The sequence below is a fragment of the Panthera onca genome, chromosome F2 (assembly GCF_046562875.1).
Source record: "Panthera onca isolate mPanOnc1 chromosome F2, mPanOnc1 haplotype 2, whole genome shotgun sequence".
Classification (NCBI taxonomy): domain Eukaryota; kingdom Metazoa; phylum Chordata; class Mammalia; order Carnivora; family Felidae; genus Panthera; species Panthera onca.
Window position 1 is genome coordinate 78,652,191 of NC_138356.1, and position 23,218 is coordinate 78,675,408.

The window sequence follows — 23,218 nt, forward strand, 5'->3', positions numbered from 1 at the left end:
GAGCAAGGTTACCAGTGTTTGTGGGGCCGGAGAACCAGCAGGGTAGGTGGGGGTGTGGGGACTGCAGCTTTAGAGGGGTGGTCAGGGCAGGTGTTTCAAGTTGGATTTCCTGATACAGAGTCTCTGAGTTGGAAATCTGTGTGCAAACATGTATTGGGGAGTGATCTCAGGAACACCTGCCATGGGAGAGAGAGAACTGGAGGGCGGGAGAGATGGATGGATGGAGATATAACTGCAACAGGAGATTCGGCCAGTCCATGGGGAACTCAGAACCTGGGATGGTCCGTCACAGATGCCCCTGATGGGGGCAAGGGGAACAGGCTTTTGTGGCACCCATCAACCAGTCACTGGATGTCAGCAGCCCTGGAGTGGAAGGAAGGGGTGCATGCAAATTTGGGCAAGGTGGAGACCTCCCAGCTAGGAAACCACCCCCCTCCCCCGGGAAGGACCCAGATGTGGGAGCCCAGCAGCTCCCAGCTGGAGCCCCTGGCCAGCACATCGCAGCACCCGCCACAGGAGAGGGCCTCCAGCAGTGACCTGGAAGAGTCAAGGGGAGATCAACACAAAGGCTCTACTGCGGGATCATGTCTGGCACAATCAAGGAGCACTAAAGAGACCTCTGTGGCAGGAGGGACATGAAGGAAGGAAGAATAGCATCATCACGGGGACTCTGGCTTTGTTCACAGCAAACCGAAGGGCTGTTGGAGAGCTGGAACACAGAAGCATCTCTTTAGAAGGACCATCGGGCTTCTATGTTGTGATGGATTAGGGATGGCCGAGGGTGACATCAGAGAGATCAGACAGGGGAGACGATAGTATAAATCCGGATGGGACAGATGGTGGCTTGAACCAGGGCATTAGCAGGAGGGGGTGAGAAATGTCATCTTCAGGATGCATTTTGAAGAGACAGCCAACACGATTTCTGGCTGCAGTGACATGAGGAGGGAGGCAGAGAGAAGTCAAGAAGTGGTCGGTCTCGACAACCAGGGAACGGAGTTGCCATTAACCAAGGGTGGGGGGGTGACTGATGGAAGAGGTTTGGGAGGGAAGGTGGAAGATGGGTGTTTGGTCTCTGTGTCACGTAGACAAGATGATAATCGGTCAAACTTGTGCTGGGCAAGTCTGAAATCTGGAAGAGGGAAGGGGCTGATGACATTGACCGGGAAGCCAGTGGCACAGGAATGGTATTTAAATGCAGGGGACCGGGTGACCCAGGAAGTGAATGTCCAGAGAGGGACATTGCCAATTTGATTGGTTAAAGCCTGTGATGTTGAACGGGATGGATGCGTTTTAATAAAGGGCAAGGTTACTTTGCCTTAAATCCCAACAACCATGTGCAGTGGTCTTCAACTTGCAATCTATTCCTTGTATTCAGAAACTATGGCTCAGCCGATGGGCCCCAGGCCCCTCCTGGGACACAAACATCCATTCATTGTCTCTCCTCTTCCTCTCCCTCCCCGCTGCCTCTAAACACTTGAGTCTAAAGATTTATCTCCATTGGGAGTAGGGAGGGATGGGAAGAAATCCCAGTCTGGTCCTCACGCCTATGCCTAATCCTCATTGCCCGATCTGTTTTCTCAATACCCTGTGAGGGGAGAGTATTAGGAACCTTCCCAGCTATAAATAAAGCACACTGGTTCCATTTCATCACTGTTCCTTATGGCTCCACTGCTCACTAAGTCATGGGAAGACAGAGATCAGTGGTGGGATTTGTGCTTTATACAAAGCTTAGAAATTGCTAATCAATAGGATTTGGAACACAGTGAGAAACCTCTTTGTCACGTAGCTCAGTAAAGGTCTCCTGCATCATTCCTACCCTGTTCCTGTGAGTACCCTCACCCAGTATATATGAATTCAAACATACGTGTGCTGATCCCCTTCCAGGCAGGCACTGCTCCTCTCTGCTCCAATCTCTGTTCTATGCTTCAGCTAAATGACATTCCAGTCCAAATCTGATAATCCCCCTGCTTAAAACATCCCATACTCAGCCCTCCTGCACCGACTCCTCAAGCAAAAGCTCCAACTCCTTGGTATGCACTTTGCCTCCCCCAGGGGCCCTCTGGGAACTCCTCTCCCACCCCGTTAGCATGAGTTCAGAGAGGCGGCAAGTGGGCCATGGCCACGCCCATCAGCTCTACTTGGCTTGATCACAGGGAACAGCACAGCTCGGTTCAGGAGGCAGGTGAGATTTCCCTCCGCAGGGCCAGCTTCCAGCCTCTGCATACCAGGCTCTCTGGCTCCAAGCTCCCATCTACAGACAAACTGCTCTGACAAAAGCTGGCCTTGACCACCAGAGGCCGAATTCAAGACACTCTGGGTCCCCATACCCTTTGATCTTTCTGCAGGATGTGACCCCGGGGATGCTCCCTCCTTCAGGCTCTCACGTTTCTGCATTTCTTCACTTCTGCCACTTCTCCTCTCTTCTGGTGCTTCTGACACCTCCCCAACAGCTTTAGCTCAGACACTTTCGTGTGTTTCTTCACCTCCAAATGTATTTAAATTGTGATTTTTCTCTTGGGGTCTGTCTTGCCAACAGAATAAAGAACAGTGTCGATAGTCCTGGCTTTGAGGACCGCCAGCCATGAATTCAAACCCTGACTCTGCTGCAGATACAGCCAGGTATCTCCGGGCCTCAGTTTACCCACCTGGAAGATGAGCTGGCCCCTTTGCCTAGCTCACAGCGCTGTCAATAGCGCCGAGTGAGCTGATGTACCAAAGGTCCTGGCACGCAGTCTGAGCTCCCAAAGGGTCACCGGTCCCTGAAGGGCTTGAGCCAGGCTCAAGTACACCCACGAGCCGACGAATCCCAGCCCAGATTCCTGCCTGTCCTCTGGACTCAGCTCCCGCGTTGCCTCCAGACCGGTGGACACACATCGCCTACCCCAGCTGCCTGGTCCTCCTCTGCCTCGGCTTTTTCTGCTCTTTCAAGCGATCAGCTGATTTCGACTGCAACTCCTCTCTCCCCCTCAACACTACGTAAAGGCACCAGTTCTTCTAATTCCTCTGCATCAGCATTTCCCAGGTCTTCTCCCTCCGAGCCATCCTCACTGCCCTCCTCGTTTTCCCCACCGTAAGACCCTAAGTATCCTTCCAAAGAGCCATTTCTACCATGCCCCCAATCACTAACTCCCTTACTTAGACTGTCCTGTAGCCCTCCTTTATCTCTTTATCTACAAGCGCCATCCCAGGCACGGGACACAACACATGGGCCCTTCACCATGACCAGGGCTAGCCCCACCCCGCCCACGCTAGGGAAAAGACCCCCCCATCACGCAGCTGTCCTGAGCACCTGAGCACCGTGGCACTTCCCAGGAGAGGGCATGCTTTTTCGTTTCCAGGCCATTGCACATGCGGTCCTCAATGCCTGGGACTCCCTCCCAGCCTTTATCTGATGAGAGAGCCCCCTCTCACAGGCAACCTGTCCCGATGCCTCCGGGGTGGGGGGGAGGGCAGTCCTTGTCCCTGCTTTGCTGTCCTGTTTGGGACATCGATTTCTTGACTTGCAGCCCTGACTCCCACAGTCGGCTGTTGATGACTTGAGTTCACGACTCTGTCTTTCTCATTGTTCTGCCCAGAAATCCTAGGGTAGCACAGAGCCCAATGTCCCCCAAATGAGTAAATCAACAAGTTTATAAATGCACAAACAGAGGAACAGGAAATAAGGCTGATCTGTTTTACCAGGGGCGCTGTGTATGGGAATTCTATGGGAGGGATGCCACATGTTCCCTCTTGAGGAGAATGACATTCAGGAAAGTTCTAACGGGTAAGAGAAAGGGGGAGCAAATGCTCATCGTTGAGGGTTCTATTTAGGGGAAGGACTTGTGTCATGGAGGTGTGGATACATTTGATTGAGAAAGTGCCTCCCTTGCCTGCCAGTCACTGGCTGGGAGGATTCAATTCCCCGTACGTCATCCTCTCACAATGCAAGGATATCCAGGCATGTGCAGGGCAGCAAGGAAAAGAAGTCTGAGCCTGATTTCCCCTTGAGTGTGGCACTCGGTAGTTTTGTTGTTTGCAGAAGTACAGAGTGTTTAAGGAAGGGGTGAAAAAGACATCACAGCATCCGAACATCCATCCTGACCCAAGGGAAACAAACATGCCTGGTAGGGTAGAGACAGAATGTCCGACTCTGGGTCCGAGAACCTCTCCCTCTGGCCACTGGCCACACATGCATACCTGGGCAGACACCGAACCCACGTTAGCCCCCGCGTCCTCTGCAATTTAGGGATAACACTCCCTGTCAAATTATGGGGTTGCAAAATTATCAATTTTGTAGTGATCCAGAATTTTAAATTTTTCTTCCCCAGTTAAATTCTGGTGGAGTCTAGTGAGTTGAGACAGAATTCAGGAGATGGTTTCATCAAATGAAACTACAGAGAATTGTTCTAAAACAGCCTAAAATGTTACCCTTTGGGGGAAACACAGAGCGTGTTGATGAACACGAACAATCACCTATTTTTAGGAAGAGCAGGAAAGGGCCAGCCTTCTACTGGTGACTCCCTTTTCCCAGAAGTTCCCAAACAGTCACTTCACAGACCTGAACGTCAGCTTGTGGGACCGCTGGAGCCATGGAGGGTCCCAGCTTCGGCTACACGCATTTCCAGACTTCTGCGGCTCATAAAAGCTCCTCCCACCGAGCGGGTGGAGATCCACTGCCCGATGCCACAGAGTCCCTGAGAGAGAGCTCAATCCTCAGAGCTCCACACTGCGCCTCCCACAGGGGTTCAGGAGGAGGTGGGATACAGACTTGGGAGTGAGGACTCTTAGGCTGAACGTCATGTCCTTCCTCACCGTGTCGGATGATAAAAGTGCTTGCTCAAATACAGTATTAATCTCTACCAACATTACCAGTGACTTCGAAGCACAAGAAGCAGCAAAATTTAGTCATTTTCAGGATAAATGGTTCATATTATCAAGAGTGAAACGTCTCCAAATGAAAAAACAAAAAGCAGGGAAAGGGAAAAAATAGAGAACTGGTCTATTACATTTTGTAAAGGAAAACACATGTGTATATAAAATAGTGTTTTGAGTGATATTGGACAAGAAGAAAAATCAAACAGGAGCCCTCAAGGACCTCACTCCCTTACACCTTCTCCTCTGACCCAAGATCCATTCGCAGAACCTTCTAGAGAAGAAACATCTGCGGTTTACTAGAGCTCTACGGACGTTTTACGGGAGTTCCCAAAGCAATACTTCAGAGATGTGTTGTGTGCTTGGAAGTTGCTAAAAGATACTGTGACCTTCCACAATACACATGCGTGTGGAATCAGCACACATGCACCTTAAACTTACTTAACATTATAGATCAGTTATATCCCATTAAGGCTGGGAACAAAAATAAATGTGGCTTTTTCACTTTGGAGACCTCAAATATGGGGCGAAGAACAGGAAGCAGAGTTTCTCCCACGGAGGCCCATACGAATCAGCATGGGGTCCATTTAGATTTTCCACTGGAAACTTTAAAAACAAAAAACAAAAAAGTAAAACCAAGAAGACTTTACCCCTTCCTGGGGGATTAGGGGTCGTGACTATACAGCATCTGCTCAGGGGCGCCTGGGTGGTTCCGTCGGTTGAGCGTCTGACTCTTGATTTCAGCTCAGGTCGTGATCTCAGGGTTCACGGGTTCAAGCCCTGTGTGGGCTCCACACTAGCAGTGCAGAGCCTGCTTGGGATTCTCTCTCTCCATGTCTCTACCCCTCCCTTTCTCATTCTCTCTCTCTCTCTCTCTCTCTCTCTCTCAAAAATAAATAAACTTAAAAAAAAAAAAAAAAGCACCTAATTAAAACATAGGAAGGAAGGCCCAGTTCAGACTCTGGCCAGATCAGCGGCCCGTTTCAGGCCATCTCGGCTAGCGCTGCAGAGCCCAGACCTCTGTCTACCTAGGAGCTTTACAAATACGACCTCGCTGGCTTCCAACAACGATCCTGCAAAACCACGGAAGGAACAGAGAACAGAGGTTAGCAACTTGCCTGTGGGCAGCCGGCTGATAACAGAAGACACAGAATCCAAATCAAGATTTGTGTCTGTGCTCATTCCTTCTATCGCCTTCAGGACCAGACGCCTTTCGCTCCCCTGAGGGGCCTGCCTTGTGTTCTTGTAACCACTTTGAGTTCAAAACTAGAAAGGGCCACACTGCCCAGGGGCTTCTGCCTCTTCTGTGATGCCCCCAGGGGGCACACAGGCCTGTGGGCAGCTCACCAGAGGCATGTTCACCTCTACGGGCCACACTCAGCCCCCTGGAAGGGTCTCTTCTTCACAGGCCTGCTGAGCATGTCCTCAGCCAGGGGTTAAGAGGATAAAACGCTTAAAGCAGCAGGCTCAGGAAGTCGCAGATTCAAAGGCAAAAGAAGAGAAAAATGAGACAGGGCAATTGTTGACAGGAATGTGCACTTTCTGGACAAATAATCCAGAATGTCCAGCTACACATCGGTACTTGAGCCACCGTCACAGGAAAACTTCTAATAATGACTTTTTACAGGGAGATCAAATTCTTATTAAAACAATAATAAGGAATTTTATTCTTAGAGACTCTGGAGCCTACCCACATTCCCCCTGCTAGATGGAGCCCTTGACTGTGAGTGATAGAAATCCTAAATCACACCGACTTACACACAAAGGGCATCTGTGGGTTTGCACATGTGGAGAGTCACAGGACTGAACTGGTGTATTAGATCCGTGGCCTCTTACCCACTGACCGTTCATCAGGGCGCTCGCCCTGTCTCTGCAGCAAATGTGCCCTGGTCAAAGCCAAAGCCCTGGAGACGCTCGCCCGGTGGGTTCACATGCACCCCGAACTCCCTGGGCCATAGCTGGGGCGCTCCTTGACCCGGCAAAGCTGAATGTCCAATGGGGCTCGCAACCGTTTACAATCCCTGCTCCCTTTCAAAAGTGAGGGAATGAATGGGAAGGATCGCAACATATTTTAATAAGAGAAGTGAAGGAAAGGATTGTTTCTGACGGAACCAGACAAATCAATTAATTGATCTCTGGCGAGTAAAGATAATTGTATTTCTGAGTCTATTAAGGCACATCAGGGCTGGTTAACTCATTTCACAGGGAGCTGGCTGTCGCTGGCCATTAGGCTCTGGTGGGGATGTCGAGGCATAAACACAAGATGGCATTTTCTTCCAGGAGGCCCTTGACTTATGGCTCAACCGTGTTCACTCTGGTAGAGAAAAGGCATGTGAGTTCATTCAAAGTGGTTTTCAATCCTAATAGTTCCATGAGTGTCTGACCTTAGACATCAGACCTGATAATACTGATTGTGGGTCGTTTCGTGCAACTCTTGTGTGGGGACGACAGAATTTATCTGTAATCATCTACAACCTCCGGGGCAGAAAATCTTCTAAGTGATATTGAAGAGGAGGTGTGGAGGAAAGGCCAGGAGATGAATCTGACCGTCGGGGAGAACCTGCACTCTGAAAGGAAGTCACTTTGATGTAGAGCTTTGTCTGACTTAAGATTTAAAGTCAAATATGAATACGTTTTCAAGGACAAATGCTAGCTCCCTTTTCGGCGAACAGCAGTAGGAATGAAGGTTCACAACCTCATATATAGGTACAAATGAGATATAAGAAATTGATGACTTAGGACATCCACATAATGGGTTTACACTTAGTTGTCCACTTACGTATTTCCTTATGAGAAAATAGTTGTAAATAAAATAAGACCCTCCCTTCTGCTCTCTGGCTTCCAGAATCCACACTGGAAAGCCAACACGGGATCTCCATGGGTTCGTGAACAAAAGGCTTGTATGTGCAAAGGGAGGCAAGGTCCGGTCTCCTACAGGCAAACTTGACAAGTGCTGATGCCTGGGGTCCCACCCTAGAGATTATTTATTTAATTAGTCTGCAGGGTAGATTTTTGGGTTCTGCCGATGATTCTAGCACACTGCCTAGTCCGACACTGTCGTAGAAACGTCCTGGGCTGTTCAACCAGACTCACCTGGAAAACACGTGAAAACATGGTTTTCTGAGCCTCAAAACCAGCCATCCTGACTTGGTTATATCTGAGCCAGGACCAAAACTCTGCATCTCTAACAGCAGCAGAATGGTGACTCTAGCCACACTTTGAGGTGCATCGATTTAAATAGTACATTGGGGGGTGGGGGGAGGCGCCTGGGTGGCTCAATCGGTTGAGCGTCTGACTTTGGCTCAGGTCATGATCTCATGGTTTGTGGGATCGAGCCCTACATCAGGCTCTGTGCTGTCGGCACGGAGCCTGCTTCCTATCCTCCATCCACCTAACTCTCCGCCGCTCCCCACCACATGCATACACTCTCTTTCTCTCTCTCTCTCTCAAAAATAAATAAACTTAAAAAAATAAATAAATAGCATATTAGGAATTAGGAACTGTTTTCTCATGATTAATATCATTTAATAAAGATCCACGTGACCCCACCTGAGTTGCAGGAAGTTCTGAAAGCAGCAGAAAGTCCAACCCAGGCAAACACAAGCTGTCATTGATCTCCTAGGAGGCACCAGGCCCCTACTGGGCTGGGCACTGGCCATATAAAGTCACATGGGATTGGGTCTTTACCCTTAAGGAGCCTAAGGCCATTTGACAAGAGAACAAAGCCAGAAAGGACAACCACTGTTATCTCAGCACGTCTGTGACATTAACATCACTATAGTGGCTAGTCTAAGGAGGGACTGGCTGTTGTAAGTTCTGTGATCTCCCTCCCCACCTTCTTTCTTTCTGTTCACTTCACCTTGGCCTTCTGGGTAGGCTCCGCTTCCCGACACCAGCGGGCCATTCTGTGGTCCTGCCCTTCCAGGTCCTCTGCACGGCTGACTGCCACCCACCTTTCAAGCGACAGCTCTGTGTGATCCACTGCCAGGGCCCCTCCTCTGATCTGCCCACAGACTGGCGTTCCTCTGCTGTTTCTCTACACAGCACCCCAAGCCTGTCTTTGTCACAGAACTTATCGCACATCGTGGCCATTTCCTATGTGTGTGTCTGCCTCCCTCGTCAGCCGGTAAACACTCTGTGGGCACAAGTCTCCCATCTCCATGTTTCTAGAGCCTATTACAACAGTGTATGCTTATTAGCGTCTATAGCAATGACTGTGTGAGTGGACGGCAGAATAAAACAAGACAGACAGGCTTTAAGAATATGGGAGGTGTTCATAAAAACTGGGCTGAATGCTGTAGGTAAATATCAATGTACAGAAATAGTTTGCACAGGAGGTTATATTTAAGGTGGAGCTTGGTAGGGTAGAATTTTCGAGGTAGATATTAGAAGGACAAGGGTCAAGACTGACCTGAGCACAGACAATAAGGCACAGAAGTTTAAGGTCAAACCATTCGGGGTGTGAGGGGTGGGAGCATAAGCAAGCTGGAGGGCTGTACCCAGGAAGGCACGGCAGGCACACCAACCCTTTCGGATGGTGACTCCGTTAATAACATTAAGGACAAGCAGGGGGCAAGGATTCATTAGTAGGAGTGACAATGTAGACAGTACCTGCTAGATACCAGGCACCACGCTAGGTCCTCTGCGTGTATTAATTAGTGCAACTAATACCATAAGACTTCTGATGACCCCATGAGACTGTGTCATAGACACTTCACAGGTGACAAAACGGTGGCTCTCAGCATTCTGAAAGGATATTTTCACGCTCTCAGAGCTTACAAGTGTCAGAGTCTGGCTTCACGTTCAGGTGTGACCCCCAGGCCAGGCTCCCCAGGCCTCCCTGCCTTTTTGTCAGGACGAGTCTTGCTGCCGAGCACGGGTTGACAATTCACCAATGTCTGTTGACCGGTTTCAGGAGAGGCTTTTCCTTTGAGAATTTTCTTCAGTCAATGTAGACTTTGGATAAATGCAAGTTGACTGTTTGCTCAAAGCAAACATCACCCAAAGGCAACATGCATTCTGGGACTAGAAAAACCATCCACACACGTAAATGTGCTAGAAGCAAATAATCCCCGATCGGGGCAAAAGCTCAAGCAATATGCTCAGCTCTGCATCCACGTGGTTCTGGTCCAGCATCTCACAATGGGCAGTGATGCTCTGGGACGTTGGATGGAGGTACAAGGGGCATTTCTCATCAACTGGAGAAACAGTTGGAACTTGGGTGGCCACAGTCAAATTCAGTCTAAGGGCACACTCCTTCTTCTGCAACCCCCAACTCTAATTTCTACCTCCTGGAGAGTCTTGAGGCACATCCTCACGCCCCCGAAATGGGCCAGCCTCCCCAGATGCTGCCTTCTTTTCCTTGAATGGCCTGTGGAAATCCTCTGTTTTCTTTCATGCGGTGGGCAACTTGCCCACTAGGCTTGGATGGTGGTCATCACTCCCCTATGGAGTGCTTGCTGGTAAGGTAACTACATTTCACTGTGAGCATGGCTCCTGCGGGATTCAGGGCAGGAAAATCCTTAGCGATTGAGCACCACAGACCACGCCTGTCAGGATCCCCTCTGGCAGATGCAGAATCCTGGCTGGCACCATGCCTAGCCCATCCGCGACTCCCTGCAGACTGGGCTTAGGGGACTGGGGGCTCTTAATGTCAAGGTCTTATTGCTGATGGGGCCCTTGAGATCTTAGAACCCACTCCATCCCTGTAAGAGGTCTGACTGCTTCACCCAATGACATCCCAGCCTGTCCACGGCCATCCATGGACGTCCCAACCTGTCCACGGCCATAGCTGCTATCAAGCCCACCCTCAAGCATGTTCAGTCACAAGATAATACCCTCATCCACATCAACGTCCAACACCACAGAGTGCTAGCATGAGGAGCTGGAGGAAATCTGTGAGATCCCTTGTCTCACTAGACCAGTGGCCACCAAGTGCCAATGATCCCATAAAGTAGAAACGTCTTCAAGCGTGCAACCCCACTATATGTACATTTATTTATAATCACATGCACGTACAGTTGTATACTCCTATGCAATGTGCATTATAAGTATAGAAAAAGGTCTTTGAAAAGATCAGAGAAGGAATGTAATAATCCATGTTTTAAAAATCAATTACTTTTATATTAAAGGAACACATAACCTTTTTGCTCTTACTAAAAATATACATAGTACAGTGATTCAATGTTCAGATTTTAATTTAGCCTGATTAAATATCAGACTTTGGTGGTGAGCGCAGGGTTACGCAAAATGACTCCCCAAAACACACGGATCTAGAGGATCTTAGGCTTGCTGAGAGAGTCATGGTTTCCACGCTCGTCTTGTAACCCCCTTAACCAATTGCACGGGGCCCTCTTTGAGTTCTGGATGTGTCCCTAGAAATGTCTTGTTAATGGATATGATCTCATACAAGACCTCGTCAATGCCTGAAGGCCCAGAATACAATCAGGACAAGGTGCATTATGAATAATTATGGTGACAAAGCCATATATCAGATCGTTGTTTTAAATGAGTTCAAATTTCTCAGTCTGCTAATTTGGGCATCTGATCAGCCTGTCACTCCATCTCCGCGTGTGTGTGACCAGGCTTGTGCAAGAGAGGACCGGTGTGGTTCTGTCATTCCTGCTGTTTGCTATGCTTTAATTATTAATGCCACCTTCAATTCATGATGGCCTTACGGTATCTGTTCTGAAGCCACTTGCTAGTCTGCGATGGTTGGCGCAGTTAAAGGTAGAAAACAATTTACAGGTGCGGGTAACTGCCCAGTCACAAACTGCAGTATTTTGCACTGCGAGGGTGAGGTCGTCAGCTCGTGTGTGCTGTGGGACAGCCCTCTTTTATTTGATGCCGGAGCTACTAAGTGGGATTCATCACTGTGTGCCGTGTGGACACAACAAGATTTCCAGGATCAGTGTGGATTCTAATTATTAGCGAAGCTTGATTTCTCTCTTAGTTTTGATTAAAACCATCGTAAGCAGAAGTGTTAGTATTTTCTGCCCACACCTTGATGGATATTTTGTGCAGCCCTGGGGAGAAGGCAGCCCACTTTGGAGACCAGGCTCATTTATCAGAACCCGAGCAATTCAGCCCCAGAGCCCCACTCTGCTATGTTACAGGTGTGTAGCATTTCACTGCCCTGATCCCAGTTACCTGTCGGTCAAAATAAAGATAATATCACTCATTCTCTGGTTGGTTATGAGGATTTAGGAGATATTGAATAGAAGTGCCTCACACTATGATAGACACATGACATTATCAGAAATGCTTCCCTTCTCATAAACGTAGAATCTGAAAGGCAGAGTGGAAGGACACGCCAGAGGAGCTCCAAGAAGCAGTAACCAAGCCGGGACTCGGGAGGTCCGGCCCCAAGCCCAGACCCTTCTCACTCCACCATACAACTTCTGACCAAGTGAGGAGGGCGATGAGCTTGACCCATGGTGACGGGTTTCCAGAGGAGGCAGAGTTTTGCTCCCTCAAACATCCAGCTCCAGAACTCCTCTGCGCCCCTGTCCCTGGAACAGAACTGGTCCCAGGATCGTTTCCTTTTCCCCTCACCATCTGATTCAGGTCACCTTCCAAAACGTCTCAGCCACCGAATTTTACCTTATGTAAGAAGGGGCCATAACATATAAGAGGCACTTGAAGCATTAATTTCAGCCTCCTTTTGAACCTGGAAACTAACCTTGGGTGGCAAGATTGTCAAAGTGTCACAGATTGGTCCCCTTCCATCAAGAGACTGTCTCTGTTTCTCTACCCTGAACCCAGACCGTTCTTGCACTTGGCTTTGGCCAGCAGAAGGCCACCTGTGCAGGGTAGAAACCACTCCGTGCAAGCCTGAGGACAGCTGGCAGGAGGCTGTGTGTCTTTCCACTCCTGCTCAGAGGACTTACCTGCCAGGTAGACAAGCCCGGCTCGCCTGCTGCCTCCAGCATTTGGATTTTCCACTTGGTGTGACAAATAATGAAAATCCTTTCCTCATTAATCCAGAATACCCTACAACCTGTTCCAGCTTGGTAGAACCTTCCCGACTGGAGCCCGGCTCCCATCGCCTGCCCTCCCTGAGATACATGAGCTACATCGAAAGCTGTTGTTTTAAGCCACTAAGGTTTAAGGTGGTTGGTTACAGAGCAAAAACAAACCTTTAGATGGAACCGCTTAAAAGCATAAAGTTGAACAAAAATCACAACGGCTGCACTAATGCTTGGGCAAATCTTGATTTTTAAAGTAACCTTTTCCTTTTTTCCATAAGCCTCCCCTCCTCCCTTCTTTGGTTTCAGGAACGTGGTACCATCCCTGAAAAAGACCAAGGACTAAGGAGGCTGGCAGCACATACTCCATTCGTATCGAAACCGGCTAGATCCTGTATGTCCCTATAAAACACTCCAGCCCTGTCCTCTGGGAAGACTTGCAAGTTTTTGAAGGCCATAGCCTGCTTCAGCCTCCTTTTCCCAGCAAAGCAATAAAGCTATTGTTCCTCTTTAACCCAAACGCTGTCTTCGAGTTATATTTTGGCTCTGAAGCACGGAGGTGGTTTTCCACAACATAGATGCCTCCTGTTTCGCTCTGTTAACCTGAACACATCACAAATTCAATTACTATGAACTTAGGCTCCCTGGTCTGCAACACAAGGAAAGTATTAGCAGTCACTCTGAGTATACGGCCCTGGTCCGGGTCTGGATGCTTCACGTAAGCATTTCACCTTATTATTATTTGCAATGACCCTGAGAGGTAAGTCTGTCGTGACGACCTAATGCGATCACGTGTGTGAAACGCCAAAATCAGAGTATGTCCTCAAACACTGCAAGCGACTACGTTCTACTTCTGTACTTACAGAGGACATCATACCTTTTCAGTCTGTGAGAAATGGAGGCACAGGTTTTACGATGCGCAACTTTGGGAAATGGCCCCACACATCCTGGTCGTGCAGACACCTTTTATCATCAGAGCTACCCAAGCAAGCCTCATGTCCCATAAATTCACTTCCCCCTCAAACTGACTACTGTATGCAATGGAAATAGCAACTCGGAGGAGAGAAGATAGACGAAAGGGCAGGAGGGAGGGGAGAGATTCGCGTTCTCAAGTGTCTATCAATATATGGGTGATTTTCAACTGCACTAAACATTTGGATTTTACACTTGGCAGGAAAAATAATGAAAATCCTTTCCTCATGAATCCAAATGCCCTACAACCTGCCCTTATCATCTCCACTCCCTGCCAGGAAAAATACACACAAACACCCATGGGGTGCCTGAGTGGCTCACTCGATTAAGCGTCTGACTTCAGCTCAGGTCATAATCTCATGGTTCGTGGGTTCAAGCCCCATGTCAGGCTCTGTGCTGACAGCTCAGAGCCTGGAGCCTGCTTTGGATTCCGTGTCTCCCTCTCTTTGCCCCTCTCCTAATCACGCTCTGTCTCTCTCTCTCTCTCTCTCTCATCTCTCAAAAATGAATAAATGTTAAAAAAATTAAACCCACACACACACACGATCCTGAACAACACTGAGGGTCCAGGGCACCCACCCACCTCCACGCAGTCAACAATCATGAAGGACTTTTGACTCTCCAAAAACTTAACTACTAACAGTCTACTGCTGACCAGAAGCCTTACTGAGAACTGATAACATAGTCAACTACACGTATTTTGTATGTTATATTACATACTATATTCTTACACGAAAGTAAGCTAGAGAAAAGAATATGTTATTAAGAAAATGATAGAGAAGTGACATTCGCAATACTATATTGTATTTAAAAATCCATGTACTGTGGACCTGCACAGTTTAAACACGTGTGGTTCAGGGGTCAACTGTATATGTACACACACACACGTACACACACACAAATAGAAACAGTGACACATACTTACCCTCTCTGAAAGAGATCCACATTATAAAATTTATGTAGCTCTACAGAAAACTCAACCGTTCCTTGTACTTCAGACATGATCTTTTTGGTTCATTACCTGAAAAACAAGAGAGAAATTAACAGCTTGAGATCACGTCAGTCAAACACAGAGAGCCTGGGCTTCCACAAGGGGGACCCAAGTATCTGACCAATGAGGACCACAGTGTGCCCACTGGATGTCATCACTCAGAGTTTCCTTTAAAGGAAAAGACACACCGAGAGGAAGACACACTTAATCTCACTCGGCTCACACCGGAAGGATGGGACTTGAACCCAGTTATCCTAATCCTGAGGCGGGTTCGTCTACCGCCCTTGCTTGTCTGTCGGTGCCATGGAGGCAACAGCATCCCAGTGATGAGCATGTGCCTCACAGCCAACGGGGCTACAATCCCTGCTCTCCTACTTCCTACCTGTGTCCCTTAACGTCTCCTTATCTGTAACGTGAGCCCTGATAACGGCACAAAACTCACAGCTAATGGACAGATTAAATGAGTCTACCACACGGAGCACTTTGCACATGTCCTGACATGCGTAATGATTAATAACAGTAATTGAAAACGACGTTATCGTTGTTAGCATACATACCACCTCTACAGTGCTGAGGTGCCCGGGGTGGCAAGGACAGATGTGTTTTCTACCAAGCAAGGTAGGCAGAGGGAGCGGGTGCCGTTGCCAAGCAGATGCTGAGCCCAACTTGACAGAATGCTAATTTTCCAAGGTAGGAGACCGCAGGGCCAACCACAAGAGGGTTGGGTGGGAAATTAACATAGTCCAAGTCTTGGTTTGCCATAGGAAAACTCAAGGTCAACTCAAGGTAGGCTGAATTTTCTGAGGATATGAAACCATCTAGATACCAGTGATTTGGAGGAAGGGAAAGGAAGTGACTTTTATGGAGCACCCACTATATTCTCGCTGCTGCATAGAGTATTTTATGTAAGTTGCCTGATTTTGTCCAAGAAGAAATTTGTGACCAAGCTTCTTGCCGCATAACGCGGATAAGGAAGGGGATCCGAGAGGCTCTAATCTGGAGCCGTCTTCTTCATCTATCTTTTGCTCAAGCGGTGTGTACCTTAGAAGGTGCCCTCACTTTCTCCCAGCCTCAGTTTGCCACCATGCATAATGGGGTGATACGAGCTACCTGGAGGAGTCTGCAGAGGACGGGAGGTAATCACTTGCAAAAAGCAGGTTCTTGGGGAAGCAGCAGGTGGTCATTGGGTGGGAGCTGACGTGATCTTCGGGAGGGGAGAGTGAGTGAGAGGAAGGAGAGAAGCTAAGAGGGTCTCTCTTAGCTGACACCTAGGTCTCCTTTCAAAGCCCCTCTTCTTTCGGCTCCCCAGATGCCTCAATGACCAGACCACCATTGCTGTGGTTCGGAGCCCGACCTCCCTGTAGCCAGTGGGGTCACGCCAGGCCAGCTCCCAAGAATAAGAGCCTAAGACACTAACACACTCTTAACTCTGTATCTCAGCTCTGGCAAAGGTGCCACGCAGGGAACCGTTTCTGAAGATGTAGAATTCCACTTACCCAATTGAAATGCGGCAGATCTGAGAACACAACCTCTATAAATCCTGCAAGATGGAATTTCAAGCTGACGAGCCCAGCTTGAAAGGCCTGGCTCACAAAGTGTGCTGAAAACCCATCTCCCTAAAGGGAGAGCCCTCGGGGTGCGCACCTGACCTGAGCCGAGGTCAGCGTCCCACCACTCAATTTTAAGGTCAAGGCATTTCCAGTAAGAGTCGGAGAGAGGGCCAGCGAAGGAGGCCACTCTGCACTTGGTTTCATTATCACACGAAACATAGGGACAGTTCCATCGTCCCCGCTTCCTCGTCCTGCGCTGCTCTCAGTCCTTCAAACACTGCGGAGCCAGCAAAGACATCCGACTCCTGCTTGTGGTTACCAGGGTCAATAATTCCTGACCCTCCCTGATCCCTGACTCTGGGAGGATGCTACACGGTACGGAGCAGAGGGAGAGCAACAGCAACTAACATTCAAGCCGCACGCCAAACCCCACGCTTCTATCGTGCGTTCCGCCAGAGGTCTCTGCGGCGGGCAGCGTTGGCCCCGGCGCACCCAGGGGGTGGCACGGCCGTGCACAAGAATAGCACTGAGCCAGGAGCCTGAACGTGGTAGTTTTCCACCTCAGGCCTTTGCTGGCGGAATGGCTGGGGCAGTGTTTTCCTGGGGAATTAATATTTATACCAAAAAAAAAAATTTAATGCATGGAGGCTCCCACATAAAATGTTGCTTTCCCCTGGGAAGATGCACCCTCCCGTCCTACTAGTCAGGACTAATAAGCTAGAACTTGTTAGTAAATGCAGACACAGCTTATTGGTGGAAAGCTGCGTGCTCCTGTTTAAGACCATGTGATTCGTTATAACCAAATACCCAGTTAGTCAATGAGGAAGGTGGGCTCACATTTAAAAGGCCAGTTTTAGGGGCATCTGGGTGGTTCAGGCAGTTAAGCTTGTGACTCTCGGTTTCAGCTCAGGTCATGATCTCACGGTTCATGAGTTCGAGCCCCACGTCTGGCTTCGAGCGGACAGTGAGGAGCCTGCTTAGCATTCTCTCTGCTTCTCTCTCTGCCCCTCTCTCGCTCATTCTCTTGGTCTGCCTCTCAAAAAAAATAAAAATAAAAAAACTTGGAAAAAATATTTAAAAAAATAAAATATAAGTCAGATTTCTTTTTAAAAATTTCACATTGGGCAAGAAGATGCCAGCTCTACGGGAGAATAAGCCACAACAACAACAGTGTTTGTAAATACACGAATGGCTCAGAGAGCGGTCACTGCAATACCTTCATTGCCCACACAGTAGAACTGACTGACTTCTCAAAGTAGAAAGTGTATGGATTCTTAGTGGGTGTAGCTACTGCTGCGTAACAAACGAGCCAGAGCTTACAGGTGCACACAACACCCACGTGGCACACACTCAAAACGGCCCACATTCATATGACACCCATCCACCCAGGACACACTCAGACACAAGCATGCACACACACACACACACACACACACACACACACACCCCAATTTGTTTTTAATTTTTTAAAAATATTTTTACTTATTTTTTCAGAGAGACACAGAGCACTAGCAGGGGAGGGGCAGAGAAGAGAGGGAGACACAGAATGTGAAACAGGCTCCAGGTTCTGAGCTGTCAGCACAGAGCCCGACGCGGGGCTGGAACTCACAAACCGCAAGATCATGACCTGAGCTGAAGTCGGACGCTCAACCGACTGAGCCACCCAGGCGCCCCTCACACACACACCTACCATACACACATAATACATACACACCAACACACACGACTCATTATACACACGAGATACCCGCGGCACATACCGAGCACACACCCAACATGCAACACACCCGACCCACAATACACACCAGATGGCACATCCACAGACATCTCCGCACTAACTCCCTACCACAACCACCGCCACATCCGCGCAAGCGACAACCATTCGACCCCATTTCATGTGGCCCTGAGATGTTCAACTCCCAACGTGCATTTCCTGAAGGCCTCCTGCACATCCAGGTGCTACGCCTACTAAGTGGAAAAGCTGACTTGTCCTCACAATGCCCAAGACCGGGACAGGGCAGGGGCACCTGGGGGGCTCAGTCAGTTAAGCGTCCGACTTTGGCTCAGGTCATGATATCACAGTTTGTGAGTTTGAGCCCCGCGTCGGGCTCTGTGCTGACAGCTCGGAGCCTGGAGCCTACTTCAGATTCTATGTCTCCCTCTCTTTCTTCCCCTTCCCTGCTTGCTCTTGCTCTCTCTCTCTCTCTCAAAAATAAATAAACATTAAAAAATAAAAAGACTGGGACAGGGCAATCAAGTGACAGTCACAGGGAGGGTGATTGAGGACTATGAGAAAGAGTCCTGGGTGCTCGGGGAAGGTGGCCCTGGGAAGGCAGACTTCTGAGCGATGAGGCCGTGCCTGGTCCAAGGTCATGGAGGTCAAAGTCAGGAGAAGGGATACGTGCACCCTGATGTTTGCAGCAGCATTGTCTGCAATAGCCCAGTTATGGAAACAGCCCCAGTATCCACCGACCGACGACTGGATAAAGAAGATATGCTATGTATAAGTATAAATACAAACATAAAAATATAAATACAAATATACAGAGAGAGAATGGAATATTGGTCGTAAAAAAGAACGAAACCTTGTCATTTGCAACAACACGGATGCAGCTACTGAGCACAACACTAAGTGAAACAGGTCAGAGAAAGACAAATACCATATGGTCCCACTCGTACGTGGAATTTAGGAAACAAAACCAACAGGCAAAGAAAGGGGAAAAAAGAGAGAAACCAAGAACCAGACTCTTCGCTGTAGAGGACAGCCTGATGGTCTCCAGAGGGGAGGTGGGTGGGAGGTTGGCACCTGTGTGGGGGCAGCTGGCACCTGGCAAGCGTGATTGAGGCACGGGCACCTGAGAGAAAGGTGAGGGTAGGCCAAGGACCCCTGCTGCATCTGGCAGAGACGATGCGACGCACGCTTCAGAGTGGCCTTCCTTGCGGGTGGGGGAGAGAGCGGGGTCGGTCTGTGGAGCGCAGCCGGCTGGGTCCCGCTCACCCGGGCCTCACCGTCCTCCTCTGTAAAATGGGAGCCATAATAATACTTTCTTCATGGGGTTGTTAAGTTAAAAATGTTAACACATGTAAGGCATTCAGAACCCGGCACAGAATGAACCCTGATAAATGCTGGCTATTGTTAACTACTTAAAAAAATTTTTTTAATGTTTATTTATTTTTAAGAGAGAGGGAGACAGAGCACAAGAGGGAAAGGGGAACAGACAGAGGGAGACACAGAATCCGAAGCAGGTTCCAGGCTCCGAGCTGTCAGCACAGAGCCTGACGCGGGGCTCGAACCCACAAACTGTGAGACCGTGACCTGAGCCGAAGTCGGATGCTTAACCACCTGAGCCACCAGGGCGTCCCTATTGTCAACTTTATTACAGAAGGCAGAGCCAGGGGAGAGAGTGGAAACAGAATGTGGTGAACTTACTGTTGCCTCAGGTTTGCATTCATTCAGAAGGATCTTTATTGAGCATCACCCACAGTCCTGCCCTTACTGGGAGACTTGGAATCCCACATCTGCCCAGCTAGGGATGGGCCCATCTCACGAAGCACACCTTCACACCTTGGGAAGCAATGAACCTCCCATCACAGAGAGTGTCCAGGCAAAAGAGGGGGCCCTGCTGCTCAGGGATCCCCAGCCCCTGTGTTGTTTTTAAGCGACAGTTGAATTCCCTCTCAGCCACAGTGTTCTAGGACCCAGTAATCCCCAGGCAGACCATGTTTAGCTCAGATTAACAAGAACAAGCTATGAGATTCAGAGAACAGAGCTGCTAGGTCAGGGAGCCCCATCTTGGAACAATCTCCACCTGCTGCCGAGTTACCCACAATGCACGTTACATGCCTCTCACAGCCTGGATTTCTGTACTTCAAGGAAAAGCCAAACAAGAGAGTGATGTGCAATGGTAACTAATGAAACAGATTTTTGTGAAGTATTAAACTGTTTTCATTGCCAGGAGGGTCTTATTAAAGTAATGAGGAGACACGATTTTGGAAAATCAAGCACGTTACTCATTCTTCCTTGAGGGTAGAGAAACTCAGGGCCCTTGGAAATAGGAGTCCTGTCTATTTACGGCTTTCTGAAGACTCCACGGCTCACCCGGTGGCCGGTTCACAGTAGAGGTTCACAAGTACATGCGGAACTAATGAATAGAGGGACAGCATCAGAAAACAGAGCTGCAGCCAGAGTGGGAACACGGAAGGGGGGCCGAATTCAACAAGGAAGAGCAAAGCAACCCAGGACAGGACCTGTACCATGAACAAGTGTGAGCACAGGCATCGATTACGGGGGGAGAGAACGTGTTGCTTGTGGTTAGAGAAACCCAACGAGGCCGGCCAGGTGAGCCCTTCCAGAAACGTCCGGCACCGAGGATGGCACCAGGTGCGGAGAACGAGGCACGACCCGTGCAGCGTGAAGCGGCAGGGAGGAACACGTTGAGGACGAGGGCAGGACGTTATCCTAAATCTCCCCAACCACAGCACGGCTGGGACCACACTGTGGGTGGTCCAGCTTTCCTCGACATCTGGGGCAAGGAGCGTCGCTGACACAACACACAACACGTAGGAAGCACACAAAAGCAGATTCTTGGGTCCTACAGCCAGACTTCCTAACGAGACTCAGAATGGGATGTGGGAACACTCGTGCTGAAGTGTGGACCCCAACACACCCGCCTCTCACACCAGGTCTGATGGGAAAACGACCCACGCAGCCAATTCTGGAAACAGAGACCAGAGGACTACACCTGCTGTCCATCCGTGTGACCTAAGGAGGTCAAGAAAGCACCTCTGGGAGCAAATACTGGATGCTTCTCTCTGAAGAATCAAGCCCCACTTCATGCTCTCTCTGTGTCTCAAAAATAAACAAATGTTAAAAAAAAATTAAAAAAAAGGGGCGCCTGGGTGGCTCAGTCGGTTAAGCGGCCGACTTCATCTCACGTCATGATCTCACGGTCCGTGAGGGCTGTGAGTTCAAGCCCCACGTCGGGCTCTGTGCTGACAGCTCAGAGCCTGGAGCCTGTTTCAGATTCTGTGTCTTCCTCTCTCTGACCCTCCCCTGTTCATGCTCTGTCTCTCTGTGTCTCAAAAATAAATAAATGTTAAAAAAAAAAAAAAAAAAGAATCAAGCCCCACTCTTACAGGGCTTCAGAAAGTGGTCTGGATACGCAAACTGCCACGTAGAAAGCAGGAATTCTGCGTGGCATCTGGACCAAGGTCTTCATGGCAGCGTGTGTGCATGTATGTATGTGAGAGAGAGAGAGAGAGAGACAGAGATAATAAATCTTTACTCCCCAGGGGCACCTGAGTGGCTCAGTCAGTTAAGTGTCCGACTCCTGACTTCGGCTCAGGTCACGATCTCGCAGTTGGTGAGTTTGAACCCGGCACTGACAGTGCAGAGCCTGCTTCGGATTCGGATTCTCTCTCTCTACCCCTCTCTCTATTCCTTCCCCGCATGCACACACTCTCTCTAAAAATAAATAAACTTTAAGTATATATATATATATTTAATAAATATATATATTATATATGTATGTATATATTGATAAATAATAAACATATATATATATGTTTAATAAAGCTTTACCCCCCAGGGGTAACACAGAGGGTTGAAAACAGACGTGACTCCCAGCCCTCCAGGGACACCTAAAGCTGACTTCACCAAGAATAACTGTTAATAACTGTACGAATGCTGCATTTTGAATTTGCTTTTCCTTTCATTATCAGGTTTCACTGAGATTTTTCTTTCTGTGTTTGCTTTCCTTCAGTTGTAAACCACTACCACCCAGAACGGTCTATTCAAAGACATGCAAAATTCATGGTGTGGGTGGGAGAGACTCCTGGTTCTCTCTTCCAAAACCGTGGCCTGCGGCCCTCTGCCCTGGTCACGGGGCCAGGAGATAGAGGGCTCTCCACTCCTTATGCTGGAGATGTGAGGAGTGACCCCAAGGCTGTAGAAGGGTGCCCACCACCCACCCAGTTGTCTGGTGCTGACCAATGTTGGATTTTAGTCCTCTCTTCCCCTTACCCCCTGCCGGGTATGAATGTGTCCCCCCAAATCCATATGTTGAAACCTAATCCCCAAAGTGAAGTTATTAGAAGGTGGGCCTCTGGGAGGCGAGTAGGTCATGGAGGGTGGAGCCACCAGGAATGAGATCAGTGCCCTTATATTAGTGACCCCAGACGGCTGCCTTCGCCTTCGGCCATGTGAGGGCACAAGGGCTCTGCGACGAGATCAGGGCCCTCATCAGGCCATGCTCCCCCCCTGGCCTCTGGCTTCCAGCCTCCTGAACCATGGGAAACGTATTTCTTTCTTTTTTTAATTTTGTTAAAGTTTATTTGTTTATTTTGAGAGAGAGAGCGAGCGAGCAAGAGAGCAAGCCGGGGGAAGAGCAGATAGAGAGGGAGAGAGAGAGAGAATCCCAAGCCCCGATGTGGGGCTTGACCCCATGAACCCGTGAGATCGCGACCTGAGCCAAAACCAAGAGTCAGGCACTTAACCAACTGAGCCACCCAGGGGCCCCAAGAAACACACTTCTGTGATTCATAAGCCACCCAGGCTGATATTTTGTTCTAGCCCACTGGAATGGTCTAAGACACCCCCAGAGACACCTGTTGTCAACTCTGACCATTGTTAGCTTCTCAAATCTGTCCCCTTCCCTCCATCTCCAAAGCCATCACCCTGCTGTCCTGGTCACCACCCTCTTGCCGGGACTGTTCCCCCCTCCCCCTCCGGTGTCATAGCTGAGCCTGAGTCCTTGCATGAGACCCTGTGAGGACGCCATCTCTCCAGGGACGCGGGGAGCATGCCAGTGCATCAGGTGCCGAGGACCGGAGAGCGTCACGTGTCTACTAAGGAACCTTGACCATTTCCTGGCGGTTGGCAGTCACCA

At 49.1% G+C, this 23,218-nt stretch overlaps 1 protein-coding gene across 4 annotated transcripts in view; it reads right to left on the bottom strand.

Moving 5' to 3' along the window:
- Positions 1 to 23,218, bottom strand: part of FAM135B (family with sequence similarity 135 member B) — a 279,288-nt gene that overhangs the window by 163,552 nt on the left and 92,518 nt on the right. For all 4 annotated transcript variants that reach the window (XM_078441884.2, XM_078441886.2, XM_078441885.2 and 1 more), the window contains exon 2: positions 14,716 to 14,811. In XM_078441884.2, the coding sequence (XP_078298010.2) occupies positions 14,716 to 14,792 (77 nt within the window). In that variant the 5' untranslated portion in view covers positions 14,793 to 14,811. The remainder of the gene's footprint in view (positions 1 to 14,715; positions 14,812 to 23,218) is intronic.